This window comes from Aspergillus aculeatus (assembly GCF_001890905.1).
Source record: "Aspergillus aculeatus ATCC 16872 unplaced genomic scaffold ASPACscaffold_4, whole genome shotgun sequence".
Lineage (NCBI taxonomy): Eukaryota > Fungi > Ascomycota > Eurotiomycetes > Eurotiales > Aspergillaceae > Aspergillus > Aspergillus aculeatus.
Genome location: NW_017962979.1, coordinates 573,829 through 591,485, shown reverse-complemented (window position 1 = coordinate 591,485; position 17,657 = coordinate 573,829). Strand labels below are relative to the sequence as shown.

The window sequence follows — 17,657 nt, the reverse complement described above, 5'->3', positions numbered from 1 at the left end:
CTTCTTTTCCTGGTTTGATGGAATCGTACCCCTTCCACAATATAAGCTAGAAAGGATAACACTACATCAACAATCGCCGGTGTGGTGCAATGGTAGAACGCGCCGCCAGCTTGGGCGAGATCTGGTCGAATTTCAGCAGTGGCGCTTTCTTGCCTTTTTGTGTCCTTCGCAGCTTCCCAGAACAAGCGCCTTTTGTCAGACAATCACGCAGTTTTGAATCGCAGGAAAGAGCACAGAATATAGCCAGATCAGTGTCGCTTATTGCTAGCCTCCTCACTAACCCAGTAACCACGCAGGAGGGCGAACATCGTGGCTTCTCTGCAGCTCGCGCCGAAACGAGTCCGCGCTCGAGAGCAGGGGCTGTCTAGGCGTGGGACTGACTTGGGCTACTAGCCTCGGCAGCCGGCTCACAATCGCCGTGGTGGTGTAACTGGTAACACGCCTCTCGCCATGAGAGGAGATCTGAGTTTGATCCCCAGCCTCGACAACCTTGTCTATCTGCATGTTTTTCAGCTTCCTCTTCTATCAATATGCGCGCGAAGCCCTTAAAGCTCAAAATTCACTATCGATGTTCCAGAGCACCTGTCCTTTCCCCTACACCTGCGCCAACGGCCCTACCTCGGAGTGACGATACAGTGTAGGATGTCTAAGAAGGAAGGAGGAAACTGGAATACGCGTGGTAACTCTTTGGGGTCTACATAAGGCACAATCAGGGTCCGAAACGCTCGGTTTCGTGTTGAGTGAAAGGCCTATTCGCAATCGCCACAATATTAGCATATTCTGTCTTTGCCAGGGCCTGCTGCGCACGCTTTTTGCAGCCATTTGACTTCCACCTGGGGAGCATGTTGTCAAGAACTGGCCGTGTACTGCCAATGAGACCCGGGGTGGTGTAGCGGTCTGCACGGCTGTTGCGTTCGGGGTAAACCCATCCGCACCATTACAGGCCTGTGTTTCGAATTCCAGCTCCGGGTATGTTCTTTTTTTTCCGTTTCTATTTTCCCCTGTACCCGTCGCCTGAAAAAACGTACTTGGATGCTGCGGAGAAGTATAGCATAGCGAGATCAAGAGTAGGTATAGTATTTAGCACTATTGTGTTTTGGTAGACTCAAAGGGATCGGTCCACTCAATCAAGCTACTTCCATGACAAGGACGAACTACATGTGTCCCAACAGCTTAAACCCACGAACGATATATTCTAGGCTCGATAGAGTAAAGAAACACCTCGAACTGCTTGGACGACAGATAGGCTACAGCAGCAGTTAGATCTCGATCTATGGTATACAGACTAGTGCCGCTAACACGCTAAGCAGCAGGACTACGGGAGCTCCCCACTTCACCGCCCAAAGATAACCCCACAATTCTGCCACCGAAAAATGCAACGCAGTTTGAATTCACCGACAAACCAACCTACGAACCTTCACTCATCCAGTCAGAGAGTTGTTCAAACCAGCGCATTATCTCTTTCCCATTCCTCTATCCAATCTTGACAACTACCAACGAGCCGAAAGCATCAGATCAACAACGAAACGAGCCTCTCCACCATCCTCAAACGCAATCATGGCCTCGACAGCGCCGCCCCCAGCCCTGACCCTTCCCCCCTCCCAATTCGCCCGCCTCCAACCTCACGCCTACCTCCTCGCGCACCTCTCCCCGCCAGCGTCCAGTAACCAACCCTCCCTCCGCGCCAACGGCCGCCAGCCCGCGCAGTTCCGCCCCACCTCCGCCAACACGGGCTCCCTCACCCACACGAACGGCAGCGCCGTCGTCCGCGTCGGCGACACCACCGCCGTCTGCGGCGTGCGCGCCGAACTCCTCCCCACGAGCGACATCGCCTCGTGGAGCGTATCGCACGCTTCGTCCGGCGCTCACAAACGCGCGACGACCACCAAGAATGACGCCGACGCCGACGAAGACGAATCCCAGATCCAAGACCTCAACCTCCTGGTGCCGAACCTCTCGCTGAGCACCGGCTGCGCGCCGGGGTTCGTGCCGGGCGCGCCGCCCTCGGCCCTCGCGCAGTCCCTCTCCCATCAGATTCTGGGGCTGTTGCATAGTACCCGGTTGGTGCGGGCGGAGGATCTGCGGGTTTGGTATCAGGTGCCTACGTTTGGAGGGGATGGGGATGGGGATATGGATGTTGATGTGGAGGAGGGACACGAAGGGCGGAAGAAGAAGAACGACGGGAAAGAGATCAAGGCGTTCTGGGTCCTGTATATCGATATCATGATCATCTCGCTGGCGGGGAATGCGTTTGACGCGGCGTGGGCGGCGGTCCTGGCGGCGTTGCGGGATACCCGGTTGCCGCGCGCGTGGTGGGATGCTGATAATGAGATGGTCGTGTGCTCGGAGGCCGTGGCGGAGGCGACGAGGCTGTCGTTGCGGGGATTGCCGGTTGCGAGCTCGTTCTGTGTGTTTGAGGCGGATGCGGCGGCGGGCTGGAGGGCGGTGATTGTGCCGGATGCTGAGGAGGAGAAGAAGATTGAGGAGGATCAGCGGAGGGGTATGCAGCGGCGATGGATTTTGGCGGATCCTGATGGGTATGAGGAGGGGTTGAGTCAGGAGCGCGTGTGTTTGGTGGTGGACCGGGAGATGGGGAAGACGGTGATTGTCAAGATGGAGAAGAATGGTGGGTGGGCGGTGGATGGGAGGGAGCTAAAGCAGTTGGTGGATATCGCTGCGGAGAGATGGGAGAGTCTGAAGCTTATCTTGGAGCAGTGTTGAGATTTTCCCTTCCTTTTATTCTTCTAACATGCGTGAAAATAGCTAGTGTTACAGTAAATGATACCAGATTCGTTGTCATCTCTTTTCTTATCGCTTTCTTCTCATCTCCTCGTGGTCAGTGATTTAGTATTGTAAGGTAAGTCAACAAGCACCAGCAACCTAAAACGTCACGAGTGCGCAACTCCAACAATGCATCTAATTCAACAATCTCTTTCAAGGACTGGTTGCGCCTGCATGGCGAGGACTTCGCCGACGACGCTTGGTCGGAGGCTCACTGTCACCCTCTGCGCCCACAACCGACCAATTCTCTTCGTCTGCTGCACTCGACTTACTGCTGAGCTCGGGACTCTTTGATTTGAGAGCTTTCTTCGCCTTGTTGGGATAGAAGAGGGAGACTGTAAACAATTCGAAGTCTTTGGCCTCCTCTCCTTTGTCACTGGATGTGTTGGGGTCTTTATCATCGTCATCATCAGCATCATCACCTTCCGCCTTCTTGTCCTTTTCTTCGGACGTCTCAGCACGGCCGCTGTCGGAGTTCTTGCAATAGGAGAGAATGCGAGAAAAGAAGCCCAGATTTTCTTGGTGTTCGGGATGCTCCTTCTTGCCCTCTGATTTCTCATCACTCTCCTCATCATCCCCGTCCTCCTCGCTGAACTCCCACATCTCGCCGATCTCGTTTCTAATCAAGGCAGTGCCCCACAAAGAGATCAGGACCCCGGGGACAAGGTACAAGAGAGCGGGCTGAGGATGATCAAAGATCTGCATCACCACCAGCGTCGCAATCATCCCCACTAAGTATCCGACAACACTGGCCTTGAAGTACGTCTTGGGGAAAGACCGAGCATCGTGGTATGGGGGTAGCAATTCAGGCTCCTTCGGTGCCACGGACCGCGTCCAGAAGCGCTCTCCCCAGCCTCCAGTGGCGGATTGATATATGGGCTTAATGAATCCCACTCCGTTGCCCTCCGCCCGAGCCTTCTGCAAGCCCTTCCGCTTGTAGTAGAGGTAGAGGTCAAAGCGCAGGGCCAGCCCCACCATCATACCCGGGATGATAATATCGCCCAAGCCCAACATAGCCAGCGACACAGTGTCGGGAGCTTCGCCAGAGACCGGAGGCCGCGGGAAAAGAAGCTTGATGGGCACATCGAGTTTCTTGGCGACTGTCACCATGAGCGGGGTGAAGTAGACGAAGTAGATATCGTAGAAGAACAGGGATCCCAGGATGAGCGATCCGGTCACGAAGGTCGACAGAGACATGAACTGCAAGGTACCGTAGCAGAAGCTGAAGCCCAAGAAGTTGGTCAGCCACCATGGCTTGGTGACGAAGGTGAAGTAGCCGATCGCGGGCAACGCCAGGAGGGTACTGAGGAGATCCAGCATATCCAGCCAGATTTCGCCACGCACGAGTCGGTGCACATGAACGCGAAGCTTAGCTCGCCAGTATAACGTGCTGCGAAGTTTCCAGATCGCAGTACGTACAGCACCAGGCAGCGGGATTCGACTGAAGACGCCGGGGAGGGGAGAACGCCGAATGTCTGCCGACTGAGGGTTGTTTGATTCGATTTTGGCGGCGATGAAAGACTTCTCGAAGGGTTTCTGTTTCCAGGTTCGGCCAGCGGAGCTGTATCTCTTTGGAAAGAGGAAGGATCTGACGACAGAGAGAAAGTCTTTCAGGAACGCTATAGCGAAGAAGAGCCCCATCTGCGAGAAGTAGTAGCCCAGGATCTTGTTCAGCGTCTCAGCCCCTTTGTACTTGATGAACAGATACAGTCCTCCGAGTGTGAGTCCGGCTGTTAAAGGGAACATCAAGGCGTCGCTTGGTGCCAGACCCTCCATCTTGTGGCCATTGCTTTTGTTTTCCTCCTCCGACTCATCGTCATCCGATTCGTACTCAGAGTCTTTCTTCTTGGGGGTTTTTGTGGCCGACGGCGGTTTCGCTAAGGATGCATGCGCGCCGATATAGATAGGAAAAATCGCGGAGAGGAGGAGGTGGCCGTAGGTTGGGAGAAGAGGCTTGATGAGGGTAAACTGATAGATGACCTGGCCCAGGATCTCCGCGAAAGGGCTGACGTCGTCCATGGTGGCTGCGGAGGCCTGGAGCAGGGGTAAGATGGCTGAACTATGAAATATGCTGCCTATGTGAGGAGGCGAAATGGGGTTCTGAAAGTTGGGGCAGAAAGTGCTCAAGCCATAGCTGTTGAAGCAGTGTGTTTACCAGTATCTTGGGATGCGGTCATTGTTCCGCGTGAATATGCAACGCCAAGGCCGAATGTTCACTTTCCCGCCGCACCTCCACCTTTGCATGTCCCATCCTTCCCCTCTAAAAATTCGTGTATCAGTACTCGAGTACTAGCTTATCTCTCACAATGGCCACTGATGTAGTATTCGATACGAGCATGGTATGTCTATGGGGAAGTATTTCTAGAGAGCTTAAGCAGCTAACAGGTCCCAGGGCTCGTTCACTGTCGAGCTCTACAATGCGCATGCGCCCAAGGTCAGTCACAGAAAGACTAAGTTCACTACGCACACTTCAAGGTTCTTCTGAGTTGACTCATGCCATACCATCTAGACGTGTAAGAACTTCGCAACCCTTGCGCAACGAGGATACTACAACGACGTCATTTTCCACCGCATCATCCCCAACTTCATGGTTCAGACTGGCGACCCTACCGGCACAGGAAGAGGAGGAAGCTCCATCTACGGCGAGAAGTTCGAGGACGAGATCAATCCCAATCTGAAGCATACCGGAGCTGGCATCCTGAGCATGGCGAACAGCGGTCCCAACACCAATGGCAGCCAGTTCTTCGTCACGCTGGCACCGACGCCGTGGCTGGATGGAAAGCACACTATCTTCGGCCGCATCAAGAGCGGCATGAGGGTGATCCAGCGCATGGGTCTCGTGAAGACGAATGGCGAGGATAGACCGATGGACGAGGTCAAGATCATCCGCGCCAGGGTCGTGGAAGAAGGCACGGACGAGTGAGATCGTTGTGGGGGAACATCGAATACTGCGAGGCAAATTGGACCAAAGAGCTCCGTTGACACGTCCCAGCAATGTCTACTTCCTGCCAGTGGAACAAAGGACAGTCGTTGGGCCATATGGAGGTCAGGATAACCAGGGCTTGAGAAGCATCCTGGCGCCGAAAACCACGCTATTGGCGGCGTCACGCACAGCACTGACAGCCATATTTCCGTGCCATCACGGCGATACATGGCTCAATTGTTGAGGTACAGAAGCTACAGCTTGCTATCTGCGAAGGAGAGAAGGTACACTCATGTAGTTCGCAGACAGACAGATGATTTTAGATGAGTGGAATGTATCACTACAAAACGAACCGCTTCCATCAGATGTTACCATCCAGAGCAGCAGATACAGAGTGAAGATTCTTTCTACCACTCCTAATAAGACAAGGACCAGTGAAGGCTTGTCCGCGGACGACATACTGCTACGGTTGAGACAGCAGTAAGCCTGTGCAGAGCACTAGGAGTGGTGTGAAGAAGAAAGAAACCTGACGTTGTGGGAGAATTGCTCCTTAAGCGGTTCTCCCAGATGCCGCCTAACCGTATCAGGAGTAGTGCTTTATCTCGGAGCCTGAGGCACATATCTTCCATGTATGATGCAACAATGCATAGCTCCTCTGCTATACGAAGTACTATGTAGTAGGAAGGAATTTCCAGCTAGCTCTGAAGGGACTCTTAAGGGAATTAGTACAGCTTGGCTTGATTTCGAGGAGTACAGAGCTTGATCTATAGCGCTGTGTTTTCTGTCGAATGCAAGTTACAGCTCCGCATTACCTATCCATTCATCCTAGCTCCTTGCCTTTGTCTTGTGTTAACAGACAAGCTGGTGAAGAACATCATTAAGCACGCAATAACTCACTTTCTACAGACAAAAATACAGATCATCGAGGTACTCGATGCACTTGTATCATTTTTTGCAAATGTCACCATGGACACCTAGAGCGGGTCCGGTGATGGTCCTCACGTGATCCACCACGGCGGGTCATGTATTTCTTCGCGCGTCCTTCGATTTCTTTTTCTCCCTAAAAAAACCTTCTCGTTCTCGAGACGAATGGTTTGGGTTGCACCACCCATGGGCTGGATATTCCTGCTACGAAGGTGTTCAACAGCTTGTCATCCAACGTGACGGCAGCTGGCTTTGCTCAACACACATCACTACAACACTAAGCCCCTCATTCTAGCTTTGTATGCTGCCAAGTCATCATCGCAATGGAGTCACTAGCGGATACGCCGTGGGATGTAACAATCTCTGGCACTGGGCTGGCCCAGTCTCTCCTAGCACTGTGAGTTCTATTCAATGAAGGTGCTTGTCAACTGCATCGCTGACTGCTGGGTGCTTGACAGGGCCCTGTCTCGGTCGGGTAAGAACGTCCTGCACGTTGATAGGAATCCCTACTACGGGGGCGCCGAAGCTGCATTCAGCCTTCAGGAAGCCGAGGAGTGGGTCAATAGAGTCAACCGTGGTATGTCCATCGTTCTCTAGCTACAATCTGAGCACTGTCTGACGGGTATGGATAAGTGAAGAGACTGGTGATCACCCCTTCGAAGATGCTAGCGTACGCCTAGGAGATGGAGGATCTCCTGAGGCCGGTAAACAATTGTCCGCTTCTCGAGCATACACTCTCTCGCTGTCTCCGCAGCTTATCTATGCCCGCTCGCAGTTGCTTCCGACCTTGGTTACGTCCAAGGTTCACCGACAGCTTGAGTTTCAAGCCGTCGGCAGCTGGTGGATCCACAGACCTGGGGATAGCGGTGACAAGCGATTGTATCGCGTCCCTGGCAGTCGCGAGGACATATTTGCGGATGACATGATCAGCATGAAGTCCAAACGAACCCTGATGAGGTTCATTCGTCATATCGGGCCGTCTCAACTGGGCTCTGATGAAGCTGAGGGAGAAGGCTCGTCGCTGGAAGAGGACGTTGGTGATGCATCCTTGACGGAGTACTTGACATCCAAATTCAAGGTGCCGGACGAGCTGCATGCACCGTTGCTTTCCCTCTGTCTATCGCAAGCCTCTCCCCAGCAGACGTCGGCTCAATTTGCCGTGACTCGCATCAAGAGGCATTTGGCCTCTTTGGGTGTCTATGGCTCTGGCTTTGGAAGCCTCGCTGTCAAGTGGGGGGGTGGCTCCGAGATCTCTCAGGTCGGGTGCCGCGCCCTTGCCGTGGGTGGCGGCGTTTATGTTCTGAACACTGGCATTCAATCACTGGAATTTCCTGCGGAGGATACCACGAGTGAAGATTCTCGCATTCAACTGCTGCTATCAAATGACGAGGTCATTAAGACCAAGTTTGTTGTCGGCTCCAACTGGGATTTCCCTGAAGCAGCTCGCTTGTCTTGTGATTGTGACAGAGTAGCCCGGTCCATCTCGGTCGTTTCATCTTCCCTCGAGAGCCTCTTTCCGGCCACGGCGGAGGGCGGACCAGTGCCTGTTGGGGCGGTTGTCGCTTTCCCTGGTGCTTCTCTTGGGCGGGCTGATGATTCGCCTCCGGTCTATATTCTAGTTCACTCTAGCGAGACGGGCGAGTGCCCAACAGGACAATGTAAGTTGTCACTACTTTTTTTAACTCCTTTCCTACCCCTCTGCTCTTATGATGACTTATCTTCAAAACTTATCTACATTGCCTGATCACTATTGATGTAAACTTCACGAAGACTGATAAGGAGCACCCCACACTTTTGTTGATCTCTGCATGATTATTTACAACATCTTGCTAATATGTGTTCTCAGGTGTCCTTTATGGTAGTATTAACATGCCCGGGTCCGATGGCCAGGCCTTGATCGATCGTGCTGTACAGCAGCTTCTCGAATCGGCTGGCGGTCCCAACGCGCAAGTTCTTTGGTCGCTCTGTTATACTCAGTTGGGACGAGCCGAGACTTGCTCCGCTCGGCCTGCCAAGGCCGCTGAGCGTATCATTCGCCTTCCACCCCCAAGCCTTGACCTGGCTTTCGATGATGCTTTGATTGACACGGTCAAGGATGCCTGGCAGGCTATCATGGGTGATGAGGCCACCGACCACGAATTCATGACATTCGAGGATCGTGAGGGTGCCTACGAGGAATAATGTAGCTGTAAATACTTTCTGTATTACTACAGTGACGATTTGACGAATACACTTAATGATCATAGAGCTTCTGCCAATAGACCTGATAATCCACACGTTGACTGAATGTTGATCATTTTGTGACACATGGACTGTCTCCCACTCTGTAGCCGATGTACGACCCTCGTATTACCTTGTATCCCCTATCTTGCAGATGTCATATGCAGCCTGACAAAGCGACAAGCTCAGCTAGTGAAAGCTTGTGAGATGGGATCAAGCTCCGTGGCACACTCGTGGCCGTAGCACTTGCTGCACTAGTGTACAGTACCTGTACCTGAATGTACCTGGAGATGTGCTGTACATGTACATGTACCTGCTTATCATCACCGAATTCAAGCCAGCAAGCCACACCCACATACCATAGAAGCACAACCTCGTCTCCTCCGGTGCGTATCCGACTTTCTCTCCTTTCCAAAAAGGATACCAATCAAAGGTTCCCGGACATCATCCTTTCTACCGGGCTACATCCACCGCCGCTGGCACCACACCCAAACTCACAAGATAAGAACACCACATCCCACGAACTGAACTTTCAGAGGCTCAGAATCCCTCACTCTCATCCTCTTTCTCTCCCGTACCCCCCCGATAGCATGCAGAAAAGCAGAGAAGTGTACGCCCGCGTAGAATAACAGCCCCACAAAAGGGAGAACGAGTGGGCCGCGCACCCTCCCGCACCCCCCACGTTCGATCACATCTGAAACAGGCTGTCTTTCAATAGTCGGCTCGCCCAGCGGCCCAAGGGTGGACTACCGTACTTACTTGAACTTGCTGAGTATGGTTTGGGAGGTTCTTAGCATGTCCGTGATTGGGGAAATCAGGGAAGGCTTTTTTTTCCTGGAAGGAAGAAGAAGTACTAGAGTGAACTGGATACGCTCACCGGTTTGCTGCCTGTTGGGTGCGGGTATGGTTCTGAGGGAGTGGTATGGAAGTAGATTACCTGACTGGGTTATGGTACAGTACAGAGGAGGTTGGAGGAGGTTGGAGGAGGTTGGGAATGCCCTCATTTGGCTCGATCATGGCGGGATATGGCATCATGGATATAGGTAGGTTTATTTCGGGTGGGTGGTTGAAAGTTTGAGTACGTACGCGTTTGGGGTAGAGATCATATACGGGAAGACTGCCGCTCGTGTTGTTCCTGGTAGGCGGGTGAGTGGTTGATTAGTTGGTGAAGATGCTTCATACACATACATAGTACTCATACTGGTCTCCACGGATTACTCCGTTTAGATGTTAACGAAACATTATGGTGGTGAGTACTGCCGGGAAGCTGCATGCACTAGATTGTTGGCGGAACGAACTCCGTTGCGTCAAGGTGATACTGAGACTCTCTTCTCACAAGAATATGCCTTCATGCATGACACCCCACCCGGTTTGTTGATTGCAGGCAGGATGGGAGGGAGGTGAAAAGTCCCGGCGAATCGGTTGCGTGCTGCTAAACCGACGACGACAGTTTATCAACAAAGTCTAGTCTAATGCTTGATGACTTTGAGCAAGGCAATGAGTCTATTGCTCACCCGCGACAAGGGGCGCCATGCGACAAGCTACACACTATACAATTACTCTTAAAGAAATTCATAAATAGCACAGAAAACATTGTCCCGTTCTTTGCAAGTTGGAAAAGTCCCGGTTCGATGGCAATTGGCCCGGGAACCGCACCCTTGGGAAGAAGGACAGCCTGAGCCATTTTGGACCCTGAATGGGAGAACTCGGCGAACACTACGTAGCTGGTACGGAGCGGAGATGGAAGAAAGAGAAAGTTGTGGATCGATTGCCAATTGCCAGTTGCCCTTGATGTCATCGTACACGGGGGGTGCTTTTTTATCCCGGGCTCCGATTTTCTTTCTGTCCGGTTGTGGGAAAAGCGCGTTTGTTGACGATGAGTAACCGCTCATCCTTCCAGATTTAGCGATGGGGGATGGGGGGGTCTCGTCTGTCAGTGGGGGGCGCTTGTCTTTGTTCAGGATTGATAGACAGACAGCTGGGACCCGAACGGCCACAATTGGAGTGAAATTTAGGGGAAGGGGGAAGGTTTTTCCTTCCCTTTAACTCGGCGTAACCTGTACGATTATTTGCTGTGGAAGACAGATGGCAGAGCTGTTGTCTGCATGTGGTCTGACATGTCGGAAACCCGGACAGACCTGCTAAGTAGTTACAGTACATCAGACGGAAGCCAGCAAGATGGACGGACAATCGATCTCAGCTGTACGAATCGTCAAAATTTCCAGGGTCCCTGACAGCTGCCAAGGCTGGCGTTCAAGCTTAATTACCCGGCATTGAGTTTTGGCGAGTTGACAATAGCCACCCGCCCAAGGACATTGCAAAAGAGGGAATGACCTTGAAGATCCTTTTCTGTTAGATCTGTTTTTTACTCTTTCACCGCGAGTCAAGATGGTTAAATTTGGTCTGCAGTGTTGAGCCGAATAAAACGTGACCTTCCCCCCCAGACTTGGCCAGCCGGCTATGCGCCTAGTTGACTGAGAAAACCCCCTCCCTCATCGGATGCACAACAAGAAAAGCTCCATCAATGAAGATTCGGTTCGTAGGCGCAACAGTACGTAGTCAGTGGCAGGTCGCGGGCGTACACGCGTCCAGACAACAGGCTCCGAAAGTCTACTGTATATCATTGGACTCTGAATCTTCAGGTTTCATGGTTTGGACTTTGCTGATCGGAGGCGAATCCTTTGGCCCTGTCAGCCCATTACCCATACACCTGTGATTGTGAGGCTCAAGGCTGGGTGTCGTCTGGTTTGCCACTGCGCCGCAGTCCGGCGGCGACACGGCCGGGCGGGCGGGGAAGACACTGTTGTAAGGCGCTCATTATGTGGCCGGAGAAGTATCCATGGTTAACCTCTTAACCTGCTAAAGACAGAACGTTCACATTGAAGAGGTACTAGGTAGTCAGTCCACTTTTCTTGTCCCTTGGGTGTGGTCCTTCCAGGTACAAGTGTACTCGAGTAATACCCTACTGAGTAAATCGAACTCGAAGCGACGTGTGTATGTGACGGAGACCGAGCGGTCGCAGATGGAAGAGGGTATATTGAAATGATCCTCCAGTCCCTACGCAATAACGGGCACCATGGAATGGTGGTAGTGATTAGTGCTGAGTGTATTCTGACTGGCCTATTGACAGTGAGGAATTGATGGGATAGATGAAATGTTGCTGACGGGCAATGAGACTAGTTTCACCTTTGCACATTTTCACATTTTCAGCATTACTTACGGAGTACACTGTAATTCCACATCAACAGGGCAAGATGATCAACCTGATGGGACACGCGGCCGGTGGGGCTACTGGACCATCCCCCTAACAAGTCGCCCCTGAGTGGCTGGCCCGGCGGGAAACTGCACGCAGATCCAAAAGGGCGTTGCACCAAACCCGCCGCGGTCATCCCAGTTTTGACTACTGAAGTTGGCTTCCAACATGCTCTGTCTGTCTGTCTGTCGCGCGATCTGACACTCACTGGTAATTGTTTTGCAATTTTTATCATACTCCGTGGGCTGTTGAAACATCCCGGGTAGAAGAAGCAAAAGAGAAGCAAAACCTGAACCTGCAGCCACCGACTCATCGATGCACTGTTAGAAACTTTGAAAGAGTCAAGCAAGGCAAAATACGATAACGATAAGAATAGAATCCATTACATTTTCACATACGGCAGTGGCTGCGCTCTTCATGAACGCACCACTGGAACATTCCGAGAAGCCCTCGCAACTTAACCCTTCCGGGATGGAGCGAAGCACATTAGAAAAGCCCATTCTTATTGTCCGCCACCCACGATTCCCACCCCCCTCCCCCTCCCCCCTTTCCACCCCCCCAAAAAAAGACAAGCTGTCACTGTCACTTCCATCATCTGATACTTAACTTACTTACCGTTGTTCTGTAACACGGGAGAGCCCGGGTTTGAAATAGATAGATCAAGGCAGCAGCGGGCGATCAACTGTCTGAGATTTCTCGGCGTGCACGTTGACGACTACGCAATCGATCAGGGATCTTGAATGTGTTGGCGAGGGCAAATGTCACTAAACAGAGTACGCGCATACAAGTACTCATTCATACATGGTGTACATGTACATACTATGTTGCAAACACAATCATCGTCTCGTGCCATAGTGGGCCACATCACGACATCTGCAAAGAATACCCGAGAAACACGAGGGAGTTTAAAAAAGAACAGGTGGTCTTTATTCGATCCGTTCTGGTCGGCTTTCTCCGGTGGTTGACCGGATGATTCTGTTCAAGGGAGAGCTCTTTCTAATCGGTATCGGTATGCATGTATGTAAAAAGGTGCATTGGGAGTCTCAGAAGGATTGCGAGACGGGGGAAGTAGAGAAGGACCTGAGGAAAGCCAAGTGCATTGACGGTTGTTAGAACATGCCATCCATGGAATACTCTATCTATCACTTTCGTCTTGTCAATGTCAATCTCGCCATCGGCGATAGACATGACCATGGATGTATCAGCCTACAAATCGTGGGCTTCAACGCGTCTCGAGGACGGTCTGTAGAATGGCCAGGGTCCTCCAATGGTAATAATTGGAATTGAAAAATACGGCCAGGCACCGGACGAGGAGTGGGGAGCAGCAAAAAGGACCCATCCGCCATCGCCAATTTTGCCTCTATTCTTAAGTCAGGATCTGCACCAGAAGCAGCAGGAAAGAAAGCTTTTAACCTACGTAAAGGGCGCACGGTAGAAAGAAGCGAGAAGAAAAGACCGCGGAGGTTTATGCGAGCGGAGCAATGATAGTACTGAGTATGTAGAAACGGATGTAGATTACACCATGCGGGAAGGTGCCAGACAGGAAGAGGATAAGAACCACTTCACTATTGTCTCAATCTGCCCCTCACAGCTCTTTCCTATGTGTCTGGCTGTTTGGCTGTCTCTTTTTGTCCTTCTCTTTCTCTCTCTCTCACACACACTCGCTTCTCTTCCATTCGACCATGCAGTGCAACCAAGAACAATACGATAGTTGGGAAGAGAATCCCGACGAAACTGAGACCCTCAAAACCGCATTGATTGGTACAGAATATCGAAATTTGGGTAAAGGGTAATTTCCTGCGACGGGCGAGCAAGCTTATTGATTGCGCATTAATTTAACTCGGTAGGGGGAGAAAAAAAAAGCAACAGAAAAAGAAAAAGAAGTGCAGAGAGTGGAAAAGCTTTGGCCCCATCGAAACCCAGCCCGTGGTCCAGTTCCAATCTTCGGCATTCCCACTTGGGACCCAGCTAGAACCAACTGAACTAAACTAATCTGAATGTTGTCTGTCGCGGTCCTGTCCTTCTCCAAGTCTCGCTCTTAATATTCACTTCCAAGCGCCCCTCCTCCTCATCCTCTTCTTCCTTCTTCTCCTTCTCCTTTTCCCTCCTCCGTTCCGCAACACTCGACAACCAACAATCCACTCCCCTCCCCTCTCCTCCTCCTCCTTCTACCTCTCCGTCCTCTCATCCTCTCCCTTTTGGTGAGCGCGTTTGTCCAGTTGTGTTGGTGGACTCGTTTTCCCGTCGGCCCGATTCTCCCGTTTGGCCACTTTTCATTCTCGCCTCAACAACGTCGCTGTTCCTGCGACTTCTCCTACACACAGTACCTTCTATTCTGGCTCAAATCGCCATCTCTGTGCCCGTGTCGCAGGTCTCGACGCTTCCAGCCTTTCGTTGACAGTTTCTCCGGCAGTAGAGAATACTTTGGTCATCTATTCGCCAATTCCCTTCGTTGCAGCAACTTACCGCCCGACATTCGCTTCTCCCAACGATTGTTGACGAGATTCGAAATCGGTGACGACGACGACGACGACTCCCTCCTCACGAGCCGTCCTATCATCACGAAATAAAGTCTAATAATCAAACTCTGTGGCATCTGTTTCATGTTCAAAGACTACGGAACAAAGACCCCGAAAATGCCGGTGTTTCGCATGAAAACAGCGGTTCCGCTGATTGCCCTTGTCTCAATCGCCTTTTTCTTCTGGTGCGTTGAGCGCTTCGATCGGGCGGCTTTCTTGCGTTTCAAGCAGCCAGCCGATCACCTCGCTGGAACGACCTCCCCTCAAATTCAGCTACAGCCCACGTCGCCCTCGACCAAGTCCTGCGATGTTGACCCCAATATCCAGCCTCCTCTGCCTATGGCTGAATGGCTCCCACGCAAGAACTACACTCGTGCCTACTTCCGTCCTCACCATGTCAGCCCCAAGGCCGAGTTCAGCTCATTGGAGAGCATTGAGGTCCCCGTTCTTCCCTCTATGACCGTTATGGAGCGCGGTATGGTCGTCTCGCCCGATAACAAGGAATCGTCCCTGCCTTGCCCGCCCGTCATCGATGTCAATGTTGCCGCTGATCACGATGTGGACGAGACGGACAAGCTTCTTTTCGGTCTCGCCACCACTGCCGACCGCCTCGATCGCCTGCTGCCATCCCTCCTCTACTCCTACGGCAACACCAAGGTCGGATTGATCGTGCTTGTTCCCGATTCTGACGACGACATTCCCAAGCAGGAGACCTACTTCCGTAACCGCGGTCTGGATTTGACCCTCATCCAATCCCCTCTCGATTTCACCGCTCGTTACTTCGGTCTTGTGCAGGCGTTTGCGGAGCACATCAAGACTAAGCGCCCTCAAACCCAATGGGTCAGCTTCATCGATGACGATACCTTCTTCCTGTCTCTCCCCACGGTTGCTGAGGAATTGAAGCTCTTTGATGCGAGCAAGAAGCACTACATCGGTGCCCTGTCCGAGGCTAGCTGGCAGGTGGACACTTTCGGTCACATCGCTTTCGGCGGTGCTGGTGTTTTCGTTTCGAAGCCGCTGCTCGATGTTTTGGTGGACAAATACGATGAGTGCCAGTCTTGGGGAGAACAACCGGGTGATCAGAAGCTTGGCCAGTGCATTCAGCGTTACGCAGACACACCTCTTACTCTCTGGCCCTCTCTTTACCAAATGGATATGAAGGGCGAAGTCGATGGTGTGTACGAGTCTGGTCGTAAGATTGAGTCTCTTCACCACTGGAACAGTTGGTACACCAAGGACGTTGTCAAAATGACTACTGTGGCTGCAGCTGCAGGTCGCCGCTCAGTTCTTCGCCGCTGGGTCTTCGATCAGGAGGAGATCGTCAACAATGCTACTGGACGGTCAACCCGCACCTTCTGGGTCTTTACCAACGGATACTCGCTTGTCAAGTACACTTACGATGAGAACACACCCGATGATGCCATTAACTTCGACCATGCCGAGAAGACCTGGGAAGAAGACCCCCGCGGTTACGAGGCCCGCCTCGGTCCTCTCCGCTGGAGGGATCAGGACGGTGTCACCAAGGATCGTTGGTTGTTGCGCGAAGCCTATGTGGTGGGTGACAATGTTCACCAGTGGTATGTGCGTGAAGAAGATGAAGGCCACAGCGTGATCGAGATTGTCTGGCTCGGTCCCAAGGGCGGTGGCGGTGCAGGCATCAAGGACTTTGCTGTTCGCAGACAACACTGAGCCTTGAGATGAGACAATCAAAAATCATATAAACGAAACTAAGGCTGGTCCTTGGAATCTGCATAGCTTCTCTTCTTGCACATTTTACATTCTCTTTATTTATTATTTTTCCGTTGCTTTTCCTATCTCTCTGCTGCTCCCCTATCAACACTTTTGCTAAATTACTTCGAATGTCGACGACGATACAGCTGAAAACAAGGACGGACGTATAAGGGACTGGATTGGGTGTATCAACTCTTTTCCCGGAACCTTGACTTACTTCGGCATTTTCTGATCTCTATTGATTGATCATTTGTTTCATACTCGGCGTTGTCATCGGCGGAGTCAAGGAATGAGCGCGGTCAATCAAAGGACTGGGAACTGGTGGTTTCAGCGGACGAGAAACTCGGGACTATGGCTCGATCAAGGTGCCAGCCCGGACACTACTACACTCTCTTTGTTTTTTCTTGTCTTTTTCACCATGATGTTCGAGGCTTCATCCTTCTTGATGCACCACTTGTAGAAATAGAACCTTTTTCGATCTCCCACGTCTCTCCCCGATCACGGAGTCGCGGTTAGCCTGTTGTCTTTTGCTTTGTCCTGGTGATTAGCGCATGTTATTGTGGTGGGTGTTGTCCGGCCGCATATCACGAAATAAGTCTTAGGTCTGTCTTTCTAGGCTCCCTGTTATATAGAATCATAGAACGTTGAATAATCTTAGCATTGTGTGTGTGTAGTCATCATTTCCAAATTAATTTCGGAACTGGTTTTGCCTGTCAGCTAGACGAAGTATAGCCGCTGTCGGCGTTTGTCGGGGGTTCTCGACTGACCTCTCTGTCTATACTTTAGCGGCCTGTCAGTTGTAGCTCCTCTTCGGCACTGTACAACAAGTATACTATTGTCAGAAGGCTAGCACCACACACCACAGCCTCACACCACCTCCCCCCCCCCCCCCCCCACCGAACCCCCCAAACCCCCCTTCTCTTCGCCTATCCCTAACCGAACTCCAATCAACATTAATCTCCAAGCATTGCCCCAATTATACAATATCGACAATCCATTCCAAGTGTATTATCATATCCCCCCACAGGATGATATGACCTTAGGAAAAAAACTTTCCAGTTTCCCTTATTCACCCGGCCAAGCTCCCGAGAACGTTCGACCCGCAACACCGCCACATTTTGTATCTCTGTTTGGGCTTCTGGGATAGGCAGGCGGCGATGTGAACCCGGGAGGACTGGAGCCTATCATTAGTTCTTGGGTGGTAGGACAATGTGAGGGGAAAGGGTCTTGGTTCCAGGGTTTGGTTGGACGTGAGGTGGCAGTGGGCGTTGCAGTGAGATATGATTCTGTTGGATTGTTTTCGAGG

General features: G+C 51.8%; 5 protein-coding genes and 1 non-coding gene across 6 annotated transcripts; 5 read left to right on the top strand and 1 right to left on the bottom strand.

Moving 5' to 3' along the window:
* Positions 1 to 415: 415 nt before the first annotated feature.
* On the top strand, positions 416 to 487 carry ASPACDRAFT_t100. The gene has a single exon. It is a non-coding gene; the product is annotated as a tRNA-OTHER (tRNA).
* A 1,070-nt stretch (positions 488 to 1,557) lies between these two features.
* On the top strand, positions 1,558 to 2,721 carry ASPACDRAFT_25301 (3' exoribonuclease family protein; the record flags this gene model as incomplete). Its single annotated transcript, XM_020199318.1, has 2 exons — positions 1,558 to 2,142; positions 2,191 to 2,721. 2 exons carry the CDS (start codon positions 1,558 to 1,560, stop codon positions 2,719 to 2,721), a joined length of 1,116 nt encoding a protein of 371 aa, XP_020058369.1.
* ASPACDRAFT_114577 (aspartic endopeptidase) lies at positions 2,454 to 4,953 on the bottom strand. The gene has a single exon (XM_020195811.1). The coding sequence runs from the start codon at positions 4,798 to 4,800 to the stop codon at positions 2,935 to 2,937; it is 1,866 nt and encodes a 621-aa protein (XP_020058368.1). The 5' UTR covers positions 4,801 to 4,953; the 3' UTR covers positions 2,454 to 2,934.
* Positions 4,954 to 5,099: 146 nt separating this feature from the next.
* cyp1 (putative peptidyl prolyl cis-trans isomerase (CypC)) lies at positions 5,100 to 6,045 on the top strand. The gene is made up of 3 exons (XM_020204718.1): positions 5,100 to 5,120; positions 5,174 to 5,215; positions 5,291 to 6,045. The coding sequence occupies exons 1-3, from the start codon at positions 5,118 to 5,120 to the stop codon at positions 5,702 to 5,704; spliced, it is 459 nt and encodes a 152-aa protein (XP_020058367.1). The 5' UTR covers positions 5,100 to 5,117; the 3' UTR covers positions 5,705 to 6,045.
* Positions 6,046 to 6,796: 751 nt separating this feature from the next.
* ASPACDRAFT_76475 (putative Rab geranylgeranyl transferase escort protein) lies at positions 6,797 to 8,901 on the top strand. Its single transcript, XM_020204717.1, has 3 exons — positions 6,797 to 7,205; positions 7,267 to 8,286; positions 8,475 to 8,901. Exons 1-3 carry the CDS (start codon positions 7,040 to 7,042, stop codon positions 8,807 to 8,809), a joined length of 1,521 nt encoding a protein of 506 aa, XP_020058366.1. The 5' UTR covers positions 6,797 to 7,039; the 3' UTR covers positions 8,810 to 8,901.
* A 5,836-nt stretch (positions 8,902 to 14,737) lies between these two features.
* On the top strand, positions 14,738 to 16,309 carry gfsA (glycosyltransferase family 31 protein; the record flags this gene model as incomplete). The annotated part of the gene is made up of 1 exon (XM_020202396.1): positions 14,738 to 16,309. One exon carries the CDS (start codon positions 14,738 to 14,740, stop codon positions 16,307 to 16,309), a length of 1,572 nt encoding a protein of 523 aa, XP_020058365.1.
* Positions 16,310 to 17,657: the final 1,348 nt, after the last annotated feature.